Below are 21,318 nucleotides of genomic sequence, written 5' to 3' on the forward strand. Positions count from 1 at the left end.
ATTTACATTACATTTTTTTTTTCTTTTATTTTCCCCTACAATATTTTGGTGTAAACAAAAATTACACATTATTCCACGTGTTATTTGAAATATATAATTTCAGTACATTCCAGTCTGTAATTGTGTTTCTCCCATTTACCAGCATACTTTAATAATTATAATACTATCCACCCTTTTTTCATCATACTTTTCCTATATCAGTCCTACATTCTGAAATAAAAATAGGTGACAGTATTAATAATAATACTTAGTATCCGAAGAGGTAGACTAAAACGATACGAAGGCAAAATAGGTATGATTATTTCAAATTTTATTCAGTATTAGCATTGAAATATTTTTACTGAATCTGGGACAACAAATTGACTGGTTAAGTTAAAATTGTTAAAAACAGACTTAATATTAACTCTTTCTTTGGCATGTATAGCATTTCATTTTATTCACTGTTATTCATATTTTATGTCGAATGAGACATTGAAGATGTGTAATGTTCAGCATTTCTGCATTATTCTATACAACCAAGGTCAGGGGTGGATAACTCGCTGTAGCGATGGCTACTAAGCTAAGGATAATCGATGCATCGATTAATCGAGTCCAAAAAACTAATAAAAAAATCCTATGTGACATAAAAAAATGTTTCAGCAACCATCCATAGTAAAATGACTTACGCATCTGATTTTTTTATCGTTTTTTTTTTTGGAAAAAGCTTGAAAACAGTAAGAAGGGAAAATCGACCCACTCCGGCTCCAAGCTTAAAAATTTTGATACATGACGCAGGATTTATATTTATATATAGGTATATATATATACACACAACAACAAATAACAACAAATTTTAGTAACAAAGTAGAAATATACAAAAGACAAGAAAGGAATCGCGATAAACTCGGTTGAGTATAAAAGATACAAAAACTTACCAATTACTATTTTATCAAACTAATGTTATGCACACGTTTGAGTAAATTTCATTTAATCTGAGTAAGTAATGATAGTATCAGCTGAATTTTGAGTAAATGCCCGCAATAGTGTACAGATAAACTAGTAACGAATAAAATGAAACTATTCTATAGTATTCGGTCTCGGATTTTGCAATTGTTAGATTATATGTACCAGTGAAATTCGCCGATTTATTACGTTATATGTAAATGAGCTTGATAATGAGAGTGAAATGCAGCTAGCGAGATAATATTTCGTAGAAGTAATGGATTCGTTTTTTTTCTTTCTTGATTGGTCTTCAAGAGTGAACCATAGGAGATTCTTGTCATTTTTTGCGTGTCTTCTGAAATATACACTATAAATTTCTAGGATTTAGGCATCATTTAGTAGATTTTGAGATCCTATTTCATTTACTTTTCCCATCATTTTGTTCAGCGTGAAATACGGTCAAATATTTTGAAATGATTTTTGCGTCGATTTCAGATGAGTTTTGAAATTCTCTAGTTTTATTTCAAACGAAATACTTTCATCTTGGAAATCATTTCTGTATTAAGGAATCGAGGAATACTTTATAATTACGAAAATTTAGGCTGTCAAATTCACTTGTGCACGTATTTGCGAAAAGAAGCAAAAAAGATCGCCTGTGGTTTACTCTAGCTGGGGGAGGGGTGGGCATACATACATGTGTGTTAAATTAGGTGCATGGTGAACATTTTGATCCGATAACCAACGAACCGTTGATCCTATCTATCTGAATTTTTTTCCACACTCAGCTCGCGTGCACGGTTCTTGTGCCGATTGCGGAACCTCGAAATATTTGGTCATTGGATGAGAAAATTCAAGAATTTTTTTTTCGTATTTCTTACAAACTGTTAATCCGAAGGTTTACAGATGCAAAACTAAATATTTGTTGATGATTGTAATCTACGCCCGAACTACATTAGCTTTAAGGAGGCTCGTAAACCTGGATTCAGTTTGGACTGAAATTGATCCAAATATCAACCTATGCAGTATTTACAGAGCTCCGCACGTCCTATACTAGCAGTTACGTTACCTACAAAGGCTTTCATCGTTGGAATTCATACATCACATTGTATAAAACAGAGGCTCAAAATAGCATATCTATGTATTATTTTTCTTAGTTGCTATAATATCTGACAGAAAGTCTAATTTTCAACTACTCAACGTGCATTTGCCCCTCCTTAAATAGTTACATTGGCAAATTTTGAGCTCTCACAGGCAATACGATTATATGTATCCTTCTTTTGGATATTGGAATTTGCAAAACTTAGGCTTTAGATTCTCCTGGGGGTAAAGTTATATCAAATACTATGGGAATATTATTCGGCAGATAGTTTAAGTCGCATGTTGAAGCATTGACGAATATTATTTTTCCATCCGAAGAAATGCCGTAGCCTGAAAATGGCATAAAATTTAAATATTATTATATATTTAGAGCAGGCATGCATACAGTTAGTTCTGCAGAGATTCCATCTCCATTGCTAAACCTAACAGCAAACAAATGTATTCAGGTATCCTGGAAACACAATCATTCAATCTATTCTGTGCGATAAACCAAAACGTAAATATACCTTCGTGCACATGGCCAAACACATGATATTTAGGCTGTACTCGAGTTTGTACAGTGGTCAATAGCTCCACACATCCAGCTCGAACTCCACTGCAACACAAATCTCCATGACCAACAGGAGGCGTATGAGTTACAAGAATGTCCGTATCTGTTGGGATTAATTGCCATTTTGACAGGCATGGCTCTCCGCGAGGAACGTTGAAAGCCCATTTACAAAACTCAGGCTGCCTGTTCATGTAAGAATAAAGTATGAGAATGAATATCCTAACGTTAACGTAATAATGCATGTATAAAATAAATCTGCATTCAAAGCCCAGAAAATACATCAGAAAAAATTTACATTTCTCTGGGAGATTAAGCGATTTTCGGAGAAATGCTTCAAGTTTTTCGTAAACATAAAAAGTGACAAAAATTTACATGGAAAAATGTTCCCGGGACTTGCCAGTATTTCTTTTTTTTTTTTAATGTCATAAGATGCATTCCTAGATAAAAATTTCTATTTTTCATCAAGTATTTGGATCGCGTCGTAACATCCAGAAGAACTGGTAAATTTCTCATAACTCGAATGTAACATTATTTTTTCTTCAGTACAAATCAATTTGTATCGTCTACTAAGATTATTTATCTTATCATCGATTGATCGACCGTCAGAGTAATGCTTAGAGTGTGTTAGAGCTGCAGAGTTTATTCATCATTATGCAAGTCTTACCAAGGAGTACCGTATATTTTAATTCCATTGATCACGATTTCAGAATCCTCCAAGTAAATGCAATTCGTTAAATGTTCCCTGATGTTCATGGTCTTTATTGCATTTGCGAGAACATCTTTGGACATTCCTAATGTTGGGATATCATCAAGCACACTGATTCCTGTATGTTTATGCCGATCGCTTGAAGCATGTGCCGAAAATGGATGAGTAAACGTCGGATCAAAGCTGAGTTCATGATTCCCAGCTATCACTAGCTTATGCTTGTGTGGAAGGCTCCCTGAAAAAACATTGAAAAACTTGGGATAAAATTGTTATTTGTTTGAAATAGATGACTGACAAGATATGGAGAAACATGCTCACCGATCCAATTGTTGAATTCTATCACCTCCTCTAGACTTCCACACTTTGTAAAGTCTCCGGCATGAATGAAAATATCACCCTCAGGGATGTCAAACTTAATGAAGGGAGTCAAAGAGTGAGTGTCACTCATGCAAACGACACGGAGCTAAAATTGTTTTTAGTTTCATTGTATTTATCAAGGTTAGGTAGGGTTAGGAATTACGATCCATTGCTACTTCTGCTTTTGATCAATTTAAAAAAAATCTTACCTTATTACTTGGGGCCGGGGTTGTCGGCAGTTTAGCGATTATCTTGATGACTTTTTGCTGTTCTGACAGCTCGCGCCACGCTGCTGTTGGGTCGGCTGTCAGAGGGTGAATACCTACTTTCATTTTTATTTATTGCGATCACACTGAATACCTGTTCAGACGAACGTACAGCTTTGAGACTCTCCGAGGACTTGGATATTAATTAACTACTTGTATTGCACATCTAGTTTACAAGCGATTTTAAATCCCTGAAATTCACTGTCAGGTAGCACATTTTGCTCCAATAGAGTAGCGACCACGCTGTTGTGCACGCGTCACTCCTGCCGGTGATTTTATGGCTTATTGCCATGCAGCGCCTAGCAACAGGCAACCTGTATTAGAATTACGAAGGTCGCGTGTACTTATACATACATTTTCACTGATAATGAGCGACAAATGACACTTATTTAATGGAACAAGGAGTCAGTGATCATCGGTGTATTAAATGAACTAAAGAGTTTAAGCTAATTGGGAAAATTGAAAATACTTCGTAATTGTTGTAATTCACATACTGACAAATCAATAGAGGGTTTTGTTTTTCTGTTCACCCGGTTAACACGCTGTTGAAGTAACGTAACCGACCCAGCTCTTTGCACAGTAATAACAATTTGGATGCATTAATCATGTATAAATGCATCAAGACGTGGATATCGATTTTATTCAGCTACATTATGTGAGTAAAAACTAGAATACAGCTAGAGCAATTGGTCCATTAACTTCGTTTATTATATTACGGATTTCAAATTTACGCCTAATCATGTGACCAACAGCAACCCATCGTACTCGAGTTTCTATGGGGTTTTCTCGCATACGAGAACACTTCCCAATTTAGTATCACAGCTGTTACTTAATGACCGATCCCCATTCGTCAAATGAAAATCGCGTACTGAGACCGTTTCTACAAAACAATAGACAAACTAAATACATTAAGTTGCCGAAAGAATCGGCAAAAAATATTTGCATCCATTTAACGTCTTCGTGAAGTTTTTTTGTACTATCGATTTTTTCGTAAGACTGACGGATCTGAAATACTATATCATAGTTCAAGCAAAATCGGCGATGGTGAAGGTTGGTAGCAGGTCGAGTGGCATGGAAGCCCCATGTTGCAACAAAATATTATTTACGGCTGGTAAGGTAGGACGTCGCACTTACGATGGCTGGCCACGCCGGTAAGAGAAGTTCTTCATAACCAACTACTATCGCGTGCTAAAGGTAGGTAACACACCGTCGTCATTGGAGGACAGAAAAGTTGGGACATTCTACACAAAATAGATGTACACAGAAATTGTGCGACGACAAATGAATGTAAATCAAAATACATCTTCAGTCAAAGTCCGAAGTCAGCGGTCAATGCAGGACAAAAGGATGGCCGGGAGCGACTCAGCTTCGACCACGCTGTTTCAACAACAAATATCAGCAGCCCAAAACGCTACAGTTTAGCGTACACATGTCCTCCTGCTTCACGTGCGAATCGTGTATCTATACTAGACTAGGAACTACGAAGTACGAGATGAACGGGGTCTCATCGAGTTTGTATCAGGCTATGCCTGCCCGTGCCTGCCTCTACACAAAGCGAAGGAGATGCGTGGGGGCAATGGTATCCCGGTCGAGTCCGCTGCTAGCGCGGTGGGAGAGAAAGAAGGAAACTAGAGAGTAGCTTTCAGTGCGATTCCTGCGGCCGTCGGGGTTCCGCGTGTGTGCAATCGTTCCGTTCGAAGTTGGGGTGAATTAACCGCGGCATGTAATTCTGCATTGTATCTACCAGCGCTTTATCCCCGTTCTACGGAGATGTGAATAAGCAAGTTCTACCTCTAAGCAAACATACCCAAGGATTATTTTCCTCGTTCTTCCACCTGTTAGTCGTGTAGTGCAGGCGCGACTTATATACACCGTTGTATTGTGAGTGATTGCATTTTCTCGTTTCGCCTTAAGGCAACTAGTGCACCGACCGAATATAATCCCGATTCCAAGAGCCGTTTTGCGCTGAGGTACGGGGACTGTAGTATTCATGATTATTGGTGCCTGTGCATTCTCTATTCGACAAGTGGCACTAACACGAATATCCTCCTCTTATCCGGGTAATAATAATACTTATATGTGTGTGGTGCCGCCACAGCAGTGCTCGGTGAACATAACAGGATATACCGCCGGTCATTCGGCCAAGAAACGACCGAATAATTAATGTAAGTCAAGTTGTCTAGCGTTTTTTTTTAAACCTTTATCTGTCTATTTCCTATCATTTTTTGAATTGTATTTGAATACGAATTATGTTAAACCGTAGACTAACATTTTCACTGTGAATATCGTACGTGAACATTCGAATCTACAAAAGCTGACGGACTTGTTTTATTTATATTATTGATGGACAAATTAAATTAGACGTTGATCGATGCTTATCCGAGCGTGTGATCAGTTTGCATTTACCCTTGCTGCTTGAAACTTATCCTAGGAAAAATAGCAACCAAATAATACATTTTGACGATCATCATCATCACGTACATTTCCTATGACTTGATATGCAAAGGCAGAGACTTGATATTAGTCCTAGTTTATTGTCCTGTCCTTTTTTCAATACCAATCCGATTTTGCACCTGTTATAGACACGTAAAGCCTGCAAGCACAAAGAGTCTGCGACTAAGAGTGTTATTGCTCCATTGTTTTGTGATGATACTTTTCTGCGTTACGCGATTATACTACTTGAATACCGCTGCTTACGGCTTTTGCAAACACCATTCGAAGTCGGTTGTGCAACTTCGAATTATCGAATTTTCATCAGGATGACGTTTGTAACGTTAATGTAATGATGCATCTTGGGAAAAAAGTCGGTATTTTGCAACTTTGTGATTACTTGAAATTTCGTAAACTGTTAATACAGAATCATCGCAGTCAGATTTTGTAAATTCAGCTTCTTCAAGTGTTCTAAAGGTGCAAAATAGTAATTTTTGTTTCAACGTTGCGATACATTAACGTTATTAATTTCAGCCTCGTGAATTTTCCTACACCTGTGGCTTTTATCAGGCAATTACACTCGAGTTTGGTCAATCGATTACTGTCAGTACTAGAAATTGGCAAAAACATTATGGAAACTCGACGAATTGGACCTGAAGTAAGCACAATATCAGTAGTAATTCAGTTGTCCAGTGATTTTTTATGTCCCAAAGTCCTCGAATATGTCTATATGAGCGTTGTCGAGAAGTTAAACAAACGACTCGAATTTGCTGACGGAGAAAAGATCTTATTGTTAGTCAACTGATTCATTGTGGCATTTTAAATAACAAGTTCTGTTTAAGATCAAAGGAATATAGAGGAGAAAAAAAACTACGCAATTACAGACGTGACGGGATATAAATGAAAAAGTCACAATATGGAGATTAGTTGTATCTGTATAATTCGATCTTGTTTTTATTTTCATTCATTCGTTTGCATACGGTCGAATCTCATGAGAATGAAGTTAGTAACGTTACCTTAACGATGCATGTTAAGGAAAGATCGCTTCTTTGAACCTTTAGGAATGTCTAAAATTTAGTAAATCATGATAATAATATGTACTAATATTTTGCAAAGCCAACACCTTGAAAGTCATTCTAAAATTGAGCAATAATGATTTTTTCACTGAGATTTCGTTACGTTAACGTTACCAACTTCAGCCTTATCGAAACTCGTTCTACACTTATAATGTCTCCGTCTCACTTTCACGTGTGATTCTACGTAAAATATAGTTCGTGAACGATGTGGTGGACAAGGTTGAAATTAGTATCGTTCGTGTACAAGTGAACTTGTAAGTTTCCAGTGGTTGCAATTCCAAAGTTGGAAGTTTGTTGAAACATCGCTTACGATGGACTAGTGATAATTAAAATTCAAATTTAAATCCAAACACGTACACAATATTTCATCGACGTTGAATTTTTGCAGCGCTGGCGTCGAGACGAAGAGTACCGAAGGTATCAGCTCGGGACGATGAAGCATCGGTAAAACGATCTGTCGTTAAAGAAATGGATGGAACCCGGCGTTGAATCGATCCGATAAAAATCCCTAGAAAGCTGTCCTAACCGAACGTCGTGCTAGGAGGGTGTGTCGGAGGAAGAGCGGCCGAGAAGTAAGGCTACGGCGTTGCCTTGGCGACCGATGTCCAGGGGCGCGCGATGGCCGGGGAGCTAGCCGTGAGCGTGATCGCGGTCGACGGCACCGAGGCTTGTCAGCAGCATCAGCAGCATCAGGCAACGGCGCCTCCTCGCGCAGGGCCGACACAAAACGGCTGCAACAGGTCGTTCATCTCGACGGAGGCGCAGACGGACGCGGCCGGTTCTCAAGGGCCGAACGCGTCCGGCAATCGGGCGGAAATCGACCGGGCTGAGAACAACGAGGACGATGAGACGAGGGATGCGCGAAGGCGCGAACGCCGGATGCGCCGGCAGCACAGACGCGCCCTCAGGACCTGCTCCGTGCCCCCGAACTACGCCGGTGGGCCCTGCGCCGCTGGGGCCCCTGGGGTCCCCCTCGTTCCGTCCGTGGGGGGGTTTCTTCACCCTCCGCCGCCCCACCTCGGCCTCCGAGGACTCAGCGGTCTCGGCGGCCTCAGTTTGGGACTGCCGTTTCCTGTGCCAACCAGCGTTTCTGCCTTCGGGAGGTAAGCTATTGTGGCCCAGTTTCTAACACCGGAAATTCGAGTTTTTTTTTATACCGTAATTTTCTTTTTAATAATCGTGGGGGAGGGGGGTCCATTGGTAGTCCAAATCCAGATTCTGGACTATATTCTGCACTAACTTCGACTCCCATCTCAAATTTATGGTTTAAATTGACGAGGCTAAAGTTAGTGACGAGACATTAGGCGGGAAAATTCTTATCTTGTCAGTTTGTTGTGATTTTTAAGTACTCGAGTCTTAAAAATTTTAATAACTTTTGCCTTGTTATGACTCACTGCATTCCAGATCTCTCTGCAATTGTGAAATAACGAGTTTACCGTAAAGTAAATTATTACAATATCGTTATCACTTCAGCCTCATTTAAATTGTTAAGCACCAAAGTTGTAGAATTAACCCTCCGCCGCGCACCCCTGGGTCTTTTATGTCCTGTCCTGTATTTTATTCAGAGAGTTATGTAGAGTTCAGACAATGACCTTTCAGGAAAATATAGTTTTATTTCCCACGGTTGAAAAAAGTGTATTTATTTAAACATTAAAAAATGGGGTAATCTTCATCAGTATCCCGACTGTCGGAAATATGCTCTTCAACTTCCTTTCCGTCTTCTTCATCTTCAAAAATCTTACCAAAGTTTTAAGGCTTTCGTCCACGTAAATAATAACGTACTTCCTTTGCGCTCGTTTCTACTATACCTTACATTTCGAAGTACATGTTTATAAGTGAGACCGTATTTATATAACAAGTAACTCGAGAAATCTTCATATTATTGCAAAACACATGAAAGTAGTCGAAAAAATAGAACGAATAAAATTTACTTACTGAATTTTATAAAATTTTTTTTTGATACATCAAAGAAATAACAATCAACTCATTTTACTATCATCTGGAGCCTCGTTACTAATCTCTATGCAAACAAATTTCCCTGCGAAATCCCGCACAAAAGTGTGACGTATTTTTTCTTCAATTTTTCTAATGTTTGTTATCCGTTTATAAAAGATATTCAGACGCATTTCTTCACATCTCTTATGATGTCTGATATTCTACATCAGTTTTGAAAATTTCTCCATTTTCAAGCAAATGGATTCCTTTTCATCGAAACATTAGAAATCGCCGCACGTTGTCACATTATTTTGAATTTCTCCGACATACCGCGTGCGTAATAGGCTGTTAGTAGACCGAACCTGTTATAAATTGTTGGGGGAAATTTGAAGATTTCAAGTTTGCATAATTTTATATCCTTGTGTCGGTTCTCACTTTTCTTCTCGTGGAAGTTCAGACATTCTGCAAGCTTGAGTCGACATGCTATTCGATAAAACTGCGGAAAAACGTTCAAGTATTCGTTACAAGCTGAATAAACTTGTCGTCTAGTTTGAAAGTTTACAGTAAGTGTGCACAAGATGTATCGTTACGTAATTCGAATATTTTGCAATTCATTTTTATGCCTAATTGAAAAAAAAAAAAAACATTCAATTTAATCGTACCGTAAAGAAACAAAGAAACAAAATATTGGGAATTTCACCCAAAACAGGTGAAATTTTCATAATGATATTGGTTTGGCGATCTAATGAGGAGCCCTATCATTATTCGGCCGCGATTTCGGTTCACCTATTTTACTGTTACCAGAATATTCTCTGTGAATTAGTAAGTGGCCGGATTAGAGAAACTTATGCAAATGGACGTAGCGGAAATTTATAAATTGTTTTTATGAGGCAGAACAAGCAGTGATCATCGCGCAGCAGTCGTCCGTGATATTTGTGCACACGTTTCTTGTCATCTGGCATTTACGAATCCGTTCGAGACTCGCGATCCCCTCGCTTGTACTTGGTATATAATACCAGGCCTTTCACTAACGTCACTGAAACAAATTATTCGATTGTAAAATGTAAAGACTCGTTCGCGAAAGTAACTTTTTAACCCAAAATACCGATCTCTTATTAGAGATTATTCTCAGGTCGATTGGCTTTTAAAAAAGTACGTATCACGGGTATGCGTATATTATTAAAGTTTGAAGTACGAAGTAACTTGCGGAAGGAAAAATTAAACGTTCAACGTTTCCTAATCACGGCGTATAAAATTTAATATCGATCGTAAATTAGCGATTGGTTTGAATTGTATTTTGCTTCCGGGTTCTCGAAATTGTGGAAAAAGTTAGGGCATTTATTGTTTTGTAAAACTTTGATAGTATTTATAATTGAAAATTGAAGCGAATATTCGAGTATTCAAACAATTCATCGTATTTGAGTCAGTAACGATTCATGCTGAGCAAAAAACCGTAATAAAACAAAACACATTCATATTTCGAAATTTTAGTTTCTTTAAAATCATTGTAAAATTGAGAAAATAGTGATAACGTTACTCAATTTAATCCCGCAATAATTCGAATAGTTGTATAGAATTATTCATGTTACTTTGTTGTTCAACGATTTGTTTAATCCCTTAGAAATCATTAAACGTTGTTTCACGCTATACAAATTGAAATTAGCAATTTTCAGAAAATGACGTGCTGCACTAAACAGTTGCTTCATTTTCTCGTAATTCCAACAGTTATTGTCTTATTAAAATTTTCTATAGTAACTTTAACAAATGAAATTTTCCTGATTGCGATAGCAGTTGGATGCTGCCCAATCATTTCTTTCTAGAAGTATCTCACATAAGACTAAGACTGCAATTAGAAATGTTTATGTGTAATGTAATGTCTTCAATGGAAAAAGAAGCTTTTATAAGTCGCAGTCATGTCAGCTGCAAGCACGGAACGTTCGGAGAAGAACCAAAGCCCGAGTTTTATTTTTGGTCCTCCCAATTCCCAGTTTCTTATAGTTTCTCTAACGCGACGATGCGCGTGCGCGAGAGTTATCCACGCAATATATACACATATGTAAGTGTATATACGAAAGGTGTATTTTAAACACGGTCGAAAATCAGCGCGCCCCGCCATAAATTACCATCAGTTAAAATCAACATTTGCGAGAGCTATGGAAACGGTCGTGCATTTTGGGTGCAGCTGCGACAGCTTCCTGTTTCACGGTGGGCGCAATGTTACAAGAATAATATGAAAATCCCGAAAGTGTGAAGTTACGAAGAGAGAAATCAATCAATCACTCATGCATCTCTCGGAATTCGTCGCGGTGTGATATATTCAATATGTACGAGTATGTGCATTATAAGCGACGCAGTGTGGGAAAAGAAGAGTTGGTCAAATTTTCATTTCTGTGAAGAAGAAAAAGAAAATTCCTTTGTTTCAAGAAAATTAATATGGAAAAGCGGCTTTCGAAGATTTTACGTGATTCCAGAAAGTTACTCGAGCGCGATTCGAATGAAATTTGCTGTTAAAAATCGATCAAGTCGTATACTTTGTGGGTAAAGATATTTCACGGAACTCTCTTTAGATACTTGACACTTCCGGTTTATACAGATCGCCGAGTGTTTGGACGTTAGAATAATTACCGTGTAACATCCTGAATTTCGAAAGAACGGCTTGATCGATACGAAATAATTTTCTTAACCTTATTCGAAGACGTTTGAACTTCAGCGGTCAATAAAATATATGCAAAAATCGACGTGTTTCCGAGTTTCGATTGAGTATAACTTGAAAATTGTTGACTATAGGCAGGAAAAATGTAGAATACAAAAATTTTTTAGGTTTATCAACTTCTGGGGGCAATCTGGATCGTATATTACTCGTTTCTTTTTGCCAATTCGAAAGAATTTTTGCCAATTCTTTACATCTCATTTTGTATTAAATTTTACATCGTCATCTAAAGTAAACATTAAGCAAACAGACGCTCTGATGATTTTATTTCACTATTTATAAACTGAAAAATATAATCTTAAACCATTTTTATAAACAAAACTATTTCTGTGTAGTATATTTCCCAGGGCTGCTTATAAAACAAGGGACCCCAGAAAATGAAATAAACACGGAAGCTTTAAAAATACAACAGAACCTTATTGTTAGTTTGTGTAATTTTTTGAAAATTATACTTTCTTCCATTCAAAATTTCGGGCAATATTCCTGTGTTAGTGTCAAAAAAACACGTGAAAATTACATTTTGAGGCTGGGTTTGAATTTAGGTGTGATTTTTTTTCATCCGTAATTCCCTGCGAAAATCGTCAATTGTATTCGAACATGTCGTAACGTGTAATAAAATTATACGATATGATAAATTCATACCTACATATCAGAGTTATTTTATATGATTTACCGACAATTATACCACGTTACGTGAAAAGAAATTATAGCTTTTAAACTAATTGTAAATCCGTTCCCCTGTAATAAAGTTTTTGCATTTTTCTACACTGTAAACACAGCGGTAGGCTAATATTTTCCAAAATTGAGTATTGAAAAAACAACGCAGCTTTTCCAAGAAACCCAAGAAATAGAACTTTTTTCAATTTTTCATCGCCTTTTATGAAGCCTCCTCCCCCCCCCCCCTTTTTTTTTAACGTATTACAAAATTCAAATTTAAAACCATATCTCTTTTCTGCTCGACTATCTTCCGCTACATGATCTACAATTTCCGAGTCATATAATTAATAATAACAAGCCGCAAACATCGTCTAATAAAAATCTGCAAAAACTTGTACATACTCCGATCATCTATCGTAAGGAAAACATTTCATAAAATTTGAACCGGTTTTGGTGTTGGCCACATCGATTTCACGTGGAATACACCATACATAATCCTGCATCTACAAGCTACACGTACGCACAATTCGTTTCTACGACTCTTCTCCGTTCTGTTAAATTAACCCGTTATATCGAGATCATCGCGGACAGGCATTGCAGGGCCGTATATCGTCGGCCTGAGGCCCCGGAACAAGGTTCGTCGGACATATTTTCTTCTCTAGATATACAGTGTGAATTACTAGCGACAGAACATTTCACCGTCTACTAAAGTTTAACGCGCATGCGCTAAAATTCGGAGCAGTTGTTCGCCAGGGTGACCAACCTTTGTAAATTTAGACGTCAGTTCGCCGCGATGTACGCACACTGAGAGAAATTTTGAGTTCCGTTTACCGCTCAGTCCTTAACTATTTTCATTTTAAAATTAGTTTTCCAGCTGTTAGCAGAACACAACTGCCAGCGAAAACTGTCAAAATTTTCTAGGTTATGTTCGCGACGGTTGGTCGCCCTGACAAACAACTGCGCTTGGATCGTAGCGCATGCGCATTAAACTATGTAGCAGACGTCGGACGATTCGGTCGTTGGCAATTGACGCTGTATAAAACTCAAAGTTCTTCTGACGTACGTTCGCTTGTAACTCCAGAATTACTGAACCGATTATCATTATTTTTTTTTCTATGGATAGCCACAACATCGGGCCAGGGCATAGGTCGTGTTTCGTTACATCTAGTTCAACAGTTTCGTAGATATAACGATATTTGTGAGCCAAGTTGAAACGGTATTGTACACATTTATTCTAAAACCGACCAAACTCTTGTGGATAGAGCTTAGGTTAGATTAGATTAGATTAGGTTAGGTCAGGTCAGGTATTATCAATCTTCATTCAAATATTTTTCACTGTAAGTAAAATTGTTTTATCCGAATAAAGTTTTCATTTTATTATTTTAAATTTGGGTGCGGACGGAGCTGTGACGGGCTACTATAGTACCGTATAATCTACAAATAAAAGAGTAAAAGAGTGGCGTCGAGACGCTCGGGCGTCGCGTCGGTCGGTTGGTTGGTCTGCCCGAACTCAAGTGAGTCTGTGTCACTGGGTCAATCCTTTGCCCACGAGAGGCCATCGGACATATATATATATATATGTATATACATACACGCGTGTAGGTATACACAGCATTTAACTACATGCCTACGCTGGGAAAAATTTCATTTTTAATTACGCTACGGTTGTTAGAAAATCATAGTAGAATGAGCATATCATCGTTACACGTGTTAACGGTTTACAATGTTTTTCGAATTACAAGAAATACGGTACAAGTAAATATTTAGTGTAATTATAGTTGCCTTTACTATACATATAATCTGTTTCTTTGGTTTACTATGGTTTGTTTTTTTTTTTTTTTTTTTTTTTTTTAAAGTTGAATAAGAGATTAACAGCAATTCATCGTCGCAACAATATCAAAGTATAGCAATAGTTGCAAGGAAATATAATACGAGTGATCGTTATCGGAAAGTATAGTCGTTTTGTACTTCGAACTATATTTTGTGGACGTGGTAGATAATTATGACAGTCAACGTCTGCGTAGTAACGACAACTGAAAATTTCTTTCCATATACTTACGACCGAATACACACGGTTATGGTCTGTTCTGTTACTGATTTCAAGTATTACAAATAATGGAAATATATTTATGTAACGTTGATTGAAATTCGTCATGTAATTATTGTTACGAAATTATTGTTAGGAACGTGACAATTGTGTGAAATTTAGAAAACAGCGTAATAGAAAACTAACAAACTCATGTTTTGTAAAATTCAATTCTCTCAAAATTGTAATTCCAAGGTTGCGAAATAGCGATGTCTTGTTTTTTTTTTTTGAACGTTTCGTCACATTAACGTAGAACTCGCGTTTCAATTAACATTGTCAACGGTTTTTTTTTCTTCTCTTTTTTCTTTTACACTTATTTTTCTTCCAATAGAAATTGCAAGTCATCTCTGCAGCAGTAGTGTCGATTCCGCGCCAGCTTTCTTTCCTGTATTTTGAAAGAAATATTTTTCGTAACTTCAACCCAGACTGAAATTCTCCAGCGTTATTATTCCGCGTCAAATTACTGTTATTTTAAAGACAATTTCCACGCACCGAGAATTCGGAAAATACTTTTGTAAGGCCGCAAAATCCGCTTAAAAAAAAAGAGAGAAAAAGAAAAAAAAAAAAACATCGCTCCGGTGTACGGTTAACTCTTTAAAAACTACAGTGTAATGTAAAGTCAGCATGTTTTCAGACCTGAAGTGCACGTAGCATGAAAAGTTTCGCACGCTATCGTTATCTAATAACTGTATAATTTTTCGTCCGAATTTCATCGGATCGTAAGTCGAGCACAATATTTTGTTTCGTACGGAATTCCCTTGATAAGAAAAAGAAAAAGAAAAAAAAAAATTAATAAATAACTTGTGAGAAGTAATTTAGAAAGTCATACAAACTGATGTAACCAGTAAAAATTTAACAATGAAATCGACACGAATCGACCAAATATTTTTTTTTTTACAATAAAAAAATACGTTACACTTGAAGTTTTGTACGCTGCTTATTTAAACGAAAATGCATCAACGGACTTGTTATAATCTGTCAACGCTAAGAGGATATGAATAAGTTTGCTTGAATTTCCGTTTCCGAAGAAATGTTCCTCACTCAAAAAACACCGACTAACAAACCTGTTACAAGTAAAATGAGTAATTTTTGTCCAAAGTTTAGATGATCAAAATGTGTTGGTTCTTTTTTTTTTTCTTTTTTTTCTACAGAAATCAGAAATTAGTCAAGCCTTAACCAGATTGAACTTTATAACGTGAAATTGTTGACGCAACGTTTCCGTTTCTTACGACAAATCTCGTTGTATCGCGAATCTTACAACTTTGTAACAATTTTTGTCGGTAACGTTTTGTAGCCGCCATTAATTGTATATCGAAGGTTTATTGTTTAATAGATCAGAGCGAATAGTTATAAAGGTAGTTGTAATAGGAGAGAAACTCGCGATGCTTGTTGCAGGGACTCGGTGCCGAAGCAATGCTGCGGACTTGGTTCTCCGCCGGTACGTTGGTCCATTCTAGGAGTGGGAGTGGTGGGCCTTGTTTGTGCAGGCGCAGGGGCCTTACTTGGGGCCTTACGGGCCACCGGTCGCGACCACATTGCCGTCGCCCTACTCATGATCGGTGAGTATATATCTCTTCTCCCAGGCAACGACGCGTCATTCTTCGCTTCCCGATTCCTCATTCCGGCTTCGTTACATAATTCCAGGGACTTTTTTTTTTTTTTTTTTTTTTTTTTTTTTTTTTTTTTTTTAACAACGTTTTTCCATTTCTTTTCGAAATTACGACACCTCCGCTTATTTTTCTATCCAATTTCTGCGTGTTTGTGTTTCAGACTGAGAAATTTTCTTTTTTTTTTTTGTCGTTTTTTTTTGATCTATGAATTGCTACAGTTTTTGCCGAATAGAAAATGTTTCCTGGAATCTCTTTCCCGTTCAAATATAAAAAGTGTAAAAAAAAAAGTATCACACTAATTTCACTTTAATCCCGATATTTTGGAAAATAATTTCGGTTAATATAGTCCGACAGTTGGATTGGATTGGATTGATTTTAATTAATGTGAATGAAAGTATGTTCATTGTTTTTGTAGAATCTTATTAGATCTGTCATTTTTTCGGACGGAAGGTACACAAAGTTCACTTGAATTTGAAATTTTATACTCGGGGACGATATTTGTGTGGTAAAAACTTGTGCGTTAAAAAAAAAAAAAAAAAAAAAGAAAAAAAAATCTTATCCTCAATCGGAATAGAATTTCGAAATAACAATGTACAGTAATTAGACGAAATTTTGCTACACGGCGTTTTTCAAAGCTAAAAACATTGTGAATTTTCAAAAACGACGGTTCTTACAGTTTGATTACTTTTATTTAATATTTCAATCAATTTTTAGGGTCAATCATTAGACATTTTAAGTTTTTTTTTTTTCTTTCAATTTCCGCCGTGTAGTTTTCGTATTTAACTATTATTCACAGTTATATATAATAATATTGTACACAACTGACAATGAGCCGTAGATGGCGGGTAGAGGAAAACATTCACCGATAAAACCAACAACACAATTCTTACAAACAATAGCCGGTAGCAGTGCACGAATGTGTTGCAGGGCTACAATTTAAATTCATGTACCAACGAACATATATGCATACGTCTACCTGTCGGGATGTGTAACACTTGTGTGAAGTGAAACTTAAACGTAGGAAATTAAAACAACGTTTAGGTACGTCATAGCAGGAAACGTGGCTTTTAAAAATGTTCATGCTAGACCGCTTAGCTTACGGCGGTGTCGAATATATCCCATCTACGCTCCACCAGCTGCTATTCTTTCTCTATGTTCGTCTAGTAACAGCGCTCAGATAAAGCATGTGAATTCGCAAAAAGTTCTTACACCGCATTCGCAATGCGCATCCTGTTTGCGATTGCGTTGTATTAAAATAAATAAATAAATAAATAAATATATATACATATGTGTATATTTATTAACGACATTTTCTGCCTTTCACTAAAGTCACTAAACCTGATTTTGGTACAACTTTTAACTTCCCGTGTCTTTGTCTTTACAGAGAGGAAGGTTAGTTACTACCGTATATATTATAATAATCATACGAAGAAAGGAGCGAATTTTTTTAATGCTTTTAGTCTCAATCGATGCGATTTTTCCGAATTTTGAATTTATTTGATTTCTATTATAAAAATCATTGTCTTTTTTCTTTGTCAATTAACTTGCGATTTATTTGAATTGGAATCGATTTAATTTTAACCGACGAATATCGTCGTCATAATTATTTTTGTAACTTGAAATATTCCCTTCAAAGTCTCGTCTGTATAACGTTGTTACATGTATGATGTCGCGGAATACATTGCTTGGGTACGTAACGATAATGAAAATTTTCGTCTAATTAATTATTATTCGAAATAGCAGATTCCTTTTTGCGAGAAGTTGAGTAATTATTGAAGACACGACGATATGTGATAATAAAGTATTATCTACGTGTTATAAAACTTTATATGCATTCTTGGCTGTTTTTCATGATATTGGAATCGTGTATGTGTACATTGAAATGTATTACAGATTCGTTTGGGCCTCGGGGCCTGCGTATAATGTCGTTGTAAGATTCCAATGGTCAAACGTGTAACTAACGTGCCTCGAAAATCAATTTCAAATTTCTAGTACAGCTGAGGTTTTGAATGCAGGCTTGAAAAGATTACCAACTGAAGCGATATAACGGCCTTGCAGCTCTTATACTCGGCCTGTTTCGAAAAGATTTCATAAAATCTCTGTGCATAACGCGGTTATGAAGAAATCGGAAAATTTTATCGTCAAGAAAAGTGTTGAAAGAATCAAATTGATTACGCAAAAAGACAAGGCTTTTGTACTATTGTTTATAATTGTGAATATGAATTAATTCAAGAAAATTATACGCGCGTTTGATCGAAGGACATGCTGCAATATTTAAGGATAGTTTGAGAACCTGAAAAATTCTCAACAACTTCGGGAATTTATTATATTGTTCAATTACGCGACTTCATATCTCACAAATAAACTGGAGTTTACTTGTAAAAATACGAAACGAATTTCTTTGCCGGTATTCATGAAAAAAAAAAATCGAATATAAGTTATACCCGATGATTATCAACCTTGAAATAGAAATGAAATTAGGTAACTAATATAAACGTAAAGATCGGAATGTCTTGAATAAAAACTACATCCCGCTAATTCTGTAATACAATTTTTTTCTGCGTGTACAAATTTATGGGTTGATCCATTACATCTATATAATTTATAACCCGTTGAGTCACAGTGGTAAATATTCTGATCATCTATTTGATATTCATTCTTTGTAAATGTATTTAGAAAACTTTTTATGCTATTTCCGATAGTATACTAATAGGTTTTCACTACTCGATAGTAATTATTGCGATGTAACGTAAATTATTATTGTTAGAAAGAAATTTATTTAAAAAAATCGTCAAAATTAAAGGAATAATTAATATACGAAAAAGTTATCCCTCTACACATATATGGTACATGTTTTACATGAATTATAATTTTCTGGGATCGCTGATTACGAATCTAAAATTGATTAAAAAGATTCAAGATGGCGGATCAAATATGGCGGACAAAAATTTCAAATTCGCTCGAATACGGAGTAAAAACTCTGCCCGGGGGTTTTTTGGGTCGCTGGTTACGAATGTGAAATCAGATTTTGAATTTTCAGTGTACACAAATCCAATAATCGATCCCAAAAACCCTTGAATGGAGTTTTTTGACCGGATATGATTAAATTTGAAATTTTCATCCGCCATATTGAATCCATCATCTTGAATTTTTGAAACTCTATTATCCGTTACTATTCTTTCTCATTACGATCACTGTTGCTATATTTTCTTGCAACTGTTGCGAAAATTTAACGCTTGTGCAACGACAAATTGACGTTAAAGCCTTAATTGACTTAAAAAAATTAGAGCAAACCTGAGAAACTGATTTTTCGTTGCAATTACCAAAAAAGTATCGACAATATCGCAAAATGTTTACGCGTAGCTCGTTTTTCCTAATTCCAAGTTTTTTTCAACGGTACCTGTTTTACTCAATTCTTCCAGTTACCGTAAAAAACGAAATTTTCCTCAGCGCAAAATACTGTCTTGTCGTAAAAGTCGACCGAGCCCAATAATGTGTGACTCAAAGGGATATGTACACACATATACACCATGCAACGGTGCTAATTTGTTTACATTATGCGAGTAAACCGGTTGAAAGTGGACGGCGATACATTTGAGATAAACACGCGTGTTCGCGACGCGAACTGTATAATGTATGTATAAAGTGTGTATTTATAATGTGCCCATGTATACTCGCTCCTCTTTTACACGTAGTTGCATCTCGTTTTATTCTACGGTTACCTGCAAAGTCCAGTTACCTCATATACGAGGTGAATGAGGTAACCATAAAGAGTAACGTCAATATACCAACGTTAACTGTAAAACGCGGCCTGCACGTACATACGTGTAATACGTATAAATACACGTATGCACGTGCCTTGGGACATGCAAGTATATACACGTATATATATATGTGTAACAATGTTCGCCAGTTTGTGTTGTACCCGGAGAGAATAAGAGAAGAGATTCTACTCTCGTTTCAGAAAAAAATACCCGTTTCAATTATATTTTTTATTATAAAAATGTAGGAGATTTTAGTCCGGAAATAGCGATTTTCAATCTTTTGCGACTAAATTCCACATTTCATAAAACTATGCTTTACCGAAAATATTTATTTGTCCCTATTTTATTGTAGGTTTTGAGTAGAATCTGCTCGTTTATTCTCTCCGTATTTGTATCGTACAAACTAAACTTGTTACTTGTACCGAAAATTCAACTAATAACAGGTACGAGCGCTAAAAAAAAATTTTTAGGATTGAATAGAATCCTACAATTATACGCATATGTGTTCATTAATCGAAGTAGTGCTGTCATTATTTTTCACCGCTCTGATTCCTACTGTCAAAAATCTTGTGATTACGTATAAAAAGAAGCATGTGTAATATAAACTTGTCCTTTGCCTACCGCGATTTAACAAATCATTATCGAAAAATATTATACCTATATCAATTTCTTTTTGGGTCTATGGTAAATCTAAAAAAGAAATCTTTCACGAATTGTACGCATTATGAAAATTTTTAATCGCATTAATTTCACTGATTTTCCATGTTGAATACAATAAATTATTCACAACAGCGTTATATTTTCTTTCTTCTTTAATGTCTTGTAGTTACCTATGAGTAATACTAAAACGTTGGTTATTTCCAAGCATGCTGTGTAATCGGAAAAAAAAGGAAAAAAATAAATAAATAAAATACCGACGTATACAGATAACGAAAACCGCTTTGTTTCATTTTCATCGCCGAGTTGAATCTTTCCGTTTAAATTGCAATATGCATGAGTAAATTACCAGCTAAACTTGCACGTCATTATTTTATTCCTCGTTATCCTCGCGAGTCTTCTTCTCGGAATGCTTTATGAACTTTTATTCCCTTGGCATGCATCGTGATAAATTTCGAGTTACGTTTATTTTTTACTCTTTTAATATGCCTAAAC

At 36.3% G+C, this 21,318-nt stretch overlaps 2 protein-coding genes across 2 annotated transcripts in view; one reads left to right on the plus strand and one right to left on the minus strand.

Moving 5' to 3' along the window:
- Positions 1-35: 35 nt before the first annotated feature.
- Positions 36-4,166, minus strand: LOC124297940 (metallophosphoesterase domain-containing protein 1). Its single transcript, XM_046749404.1, has 5 exons — positions 3,842-4,166; positions 3,594-3,738; positions 3,234-3,510; positions 2,526-2,752; positions 36-2,349 (listed from the first exon to the last, which is right to left on the minus strand). The coding sequence occupies exons 1-5, from the start codon at positions 3,962-3,964 to the stop codon at positions 2,222-2,224; spliced, it is 900 nt and encodes a 299-aa protein (XP_046605360.1). The 5' UTR covers positions 3,965-4,166; the 3' UTR covers positions 36-2,221.
- A 1,366-nt stretch (positions 4,167-5,532) lies between these two features.
- The window catches only part of LOC124297936 (uncharacterized), a 29,788-nt gene continuing 14,002 nt past the window's right edge, over positions 5,533-21,318 (plus strand). The window contains exons 1-3 of the mRNA XM_046749398.1: positions 5,533-6,063; positions 7,793-8,507; positions 16,188-16,351. Coding sequence (XP_046605354.1) covers positions 8,023-8,507; positions 16,188-16,351 — 649 coding nt within the window. The 5' untranslated portion in view covers positions 5,533-6,063; positions 7,793-8,022. The remainder of the gene's footprint in view (positions 6,064-7,792; positions 8,508-16,187; positions 16,352-21,318) is intronic.

Source organism: Neodiprion virginianus, chromosome 2 (assembly GCF_021901495.1).
Source record: "Neodiprion virginianus isolate iyNeoVirg1 chromosome 2, iyNeoVirg1.1, whole genome shotgun sequence".
NCBI classification, from domain to species: domain Eukaryota; kingdom Metazoa; phylum Arthropoda; class Insecta; order Hymenoptera; family Diprionidae; genus Neodiprion; species Neodiprion virginianus.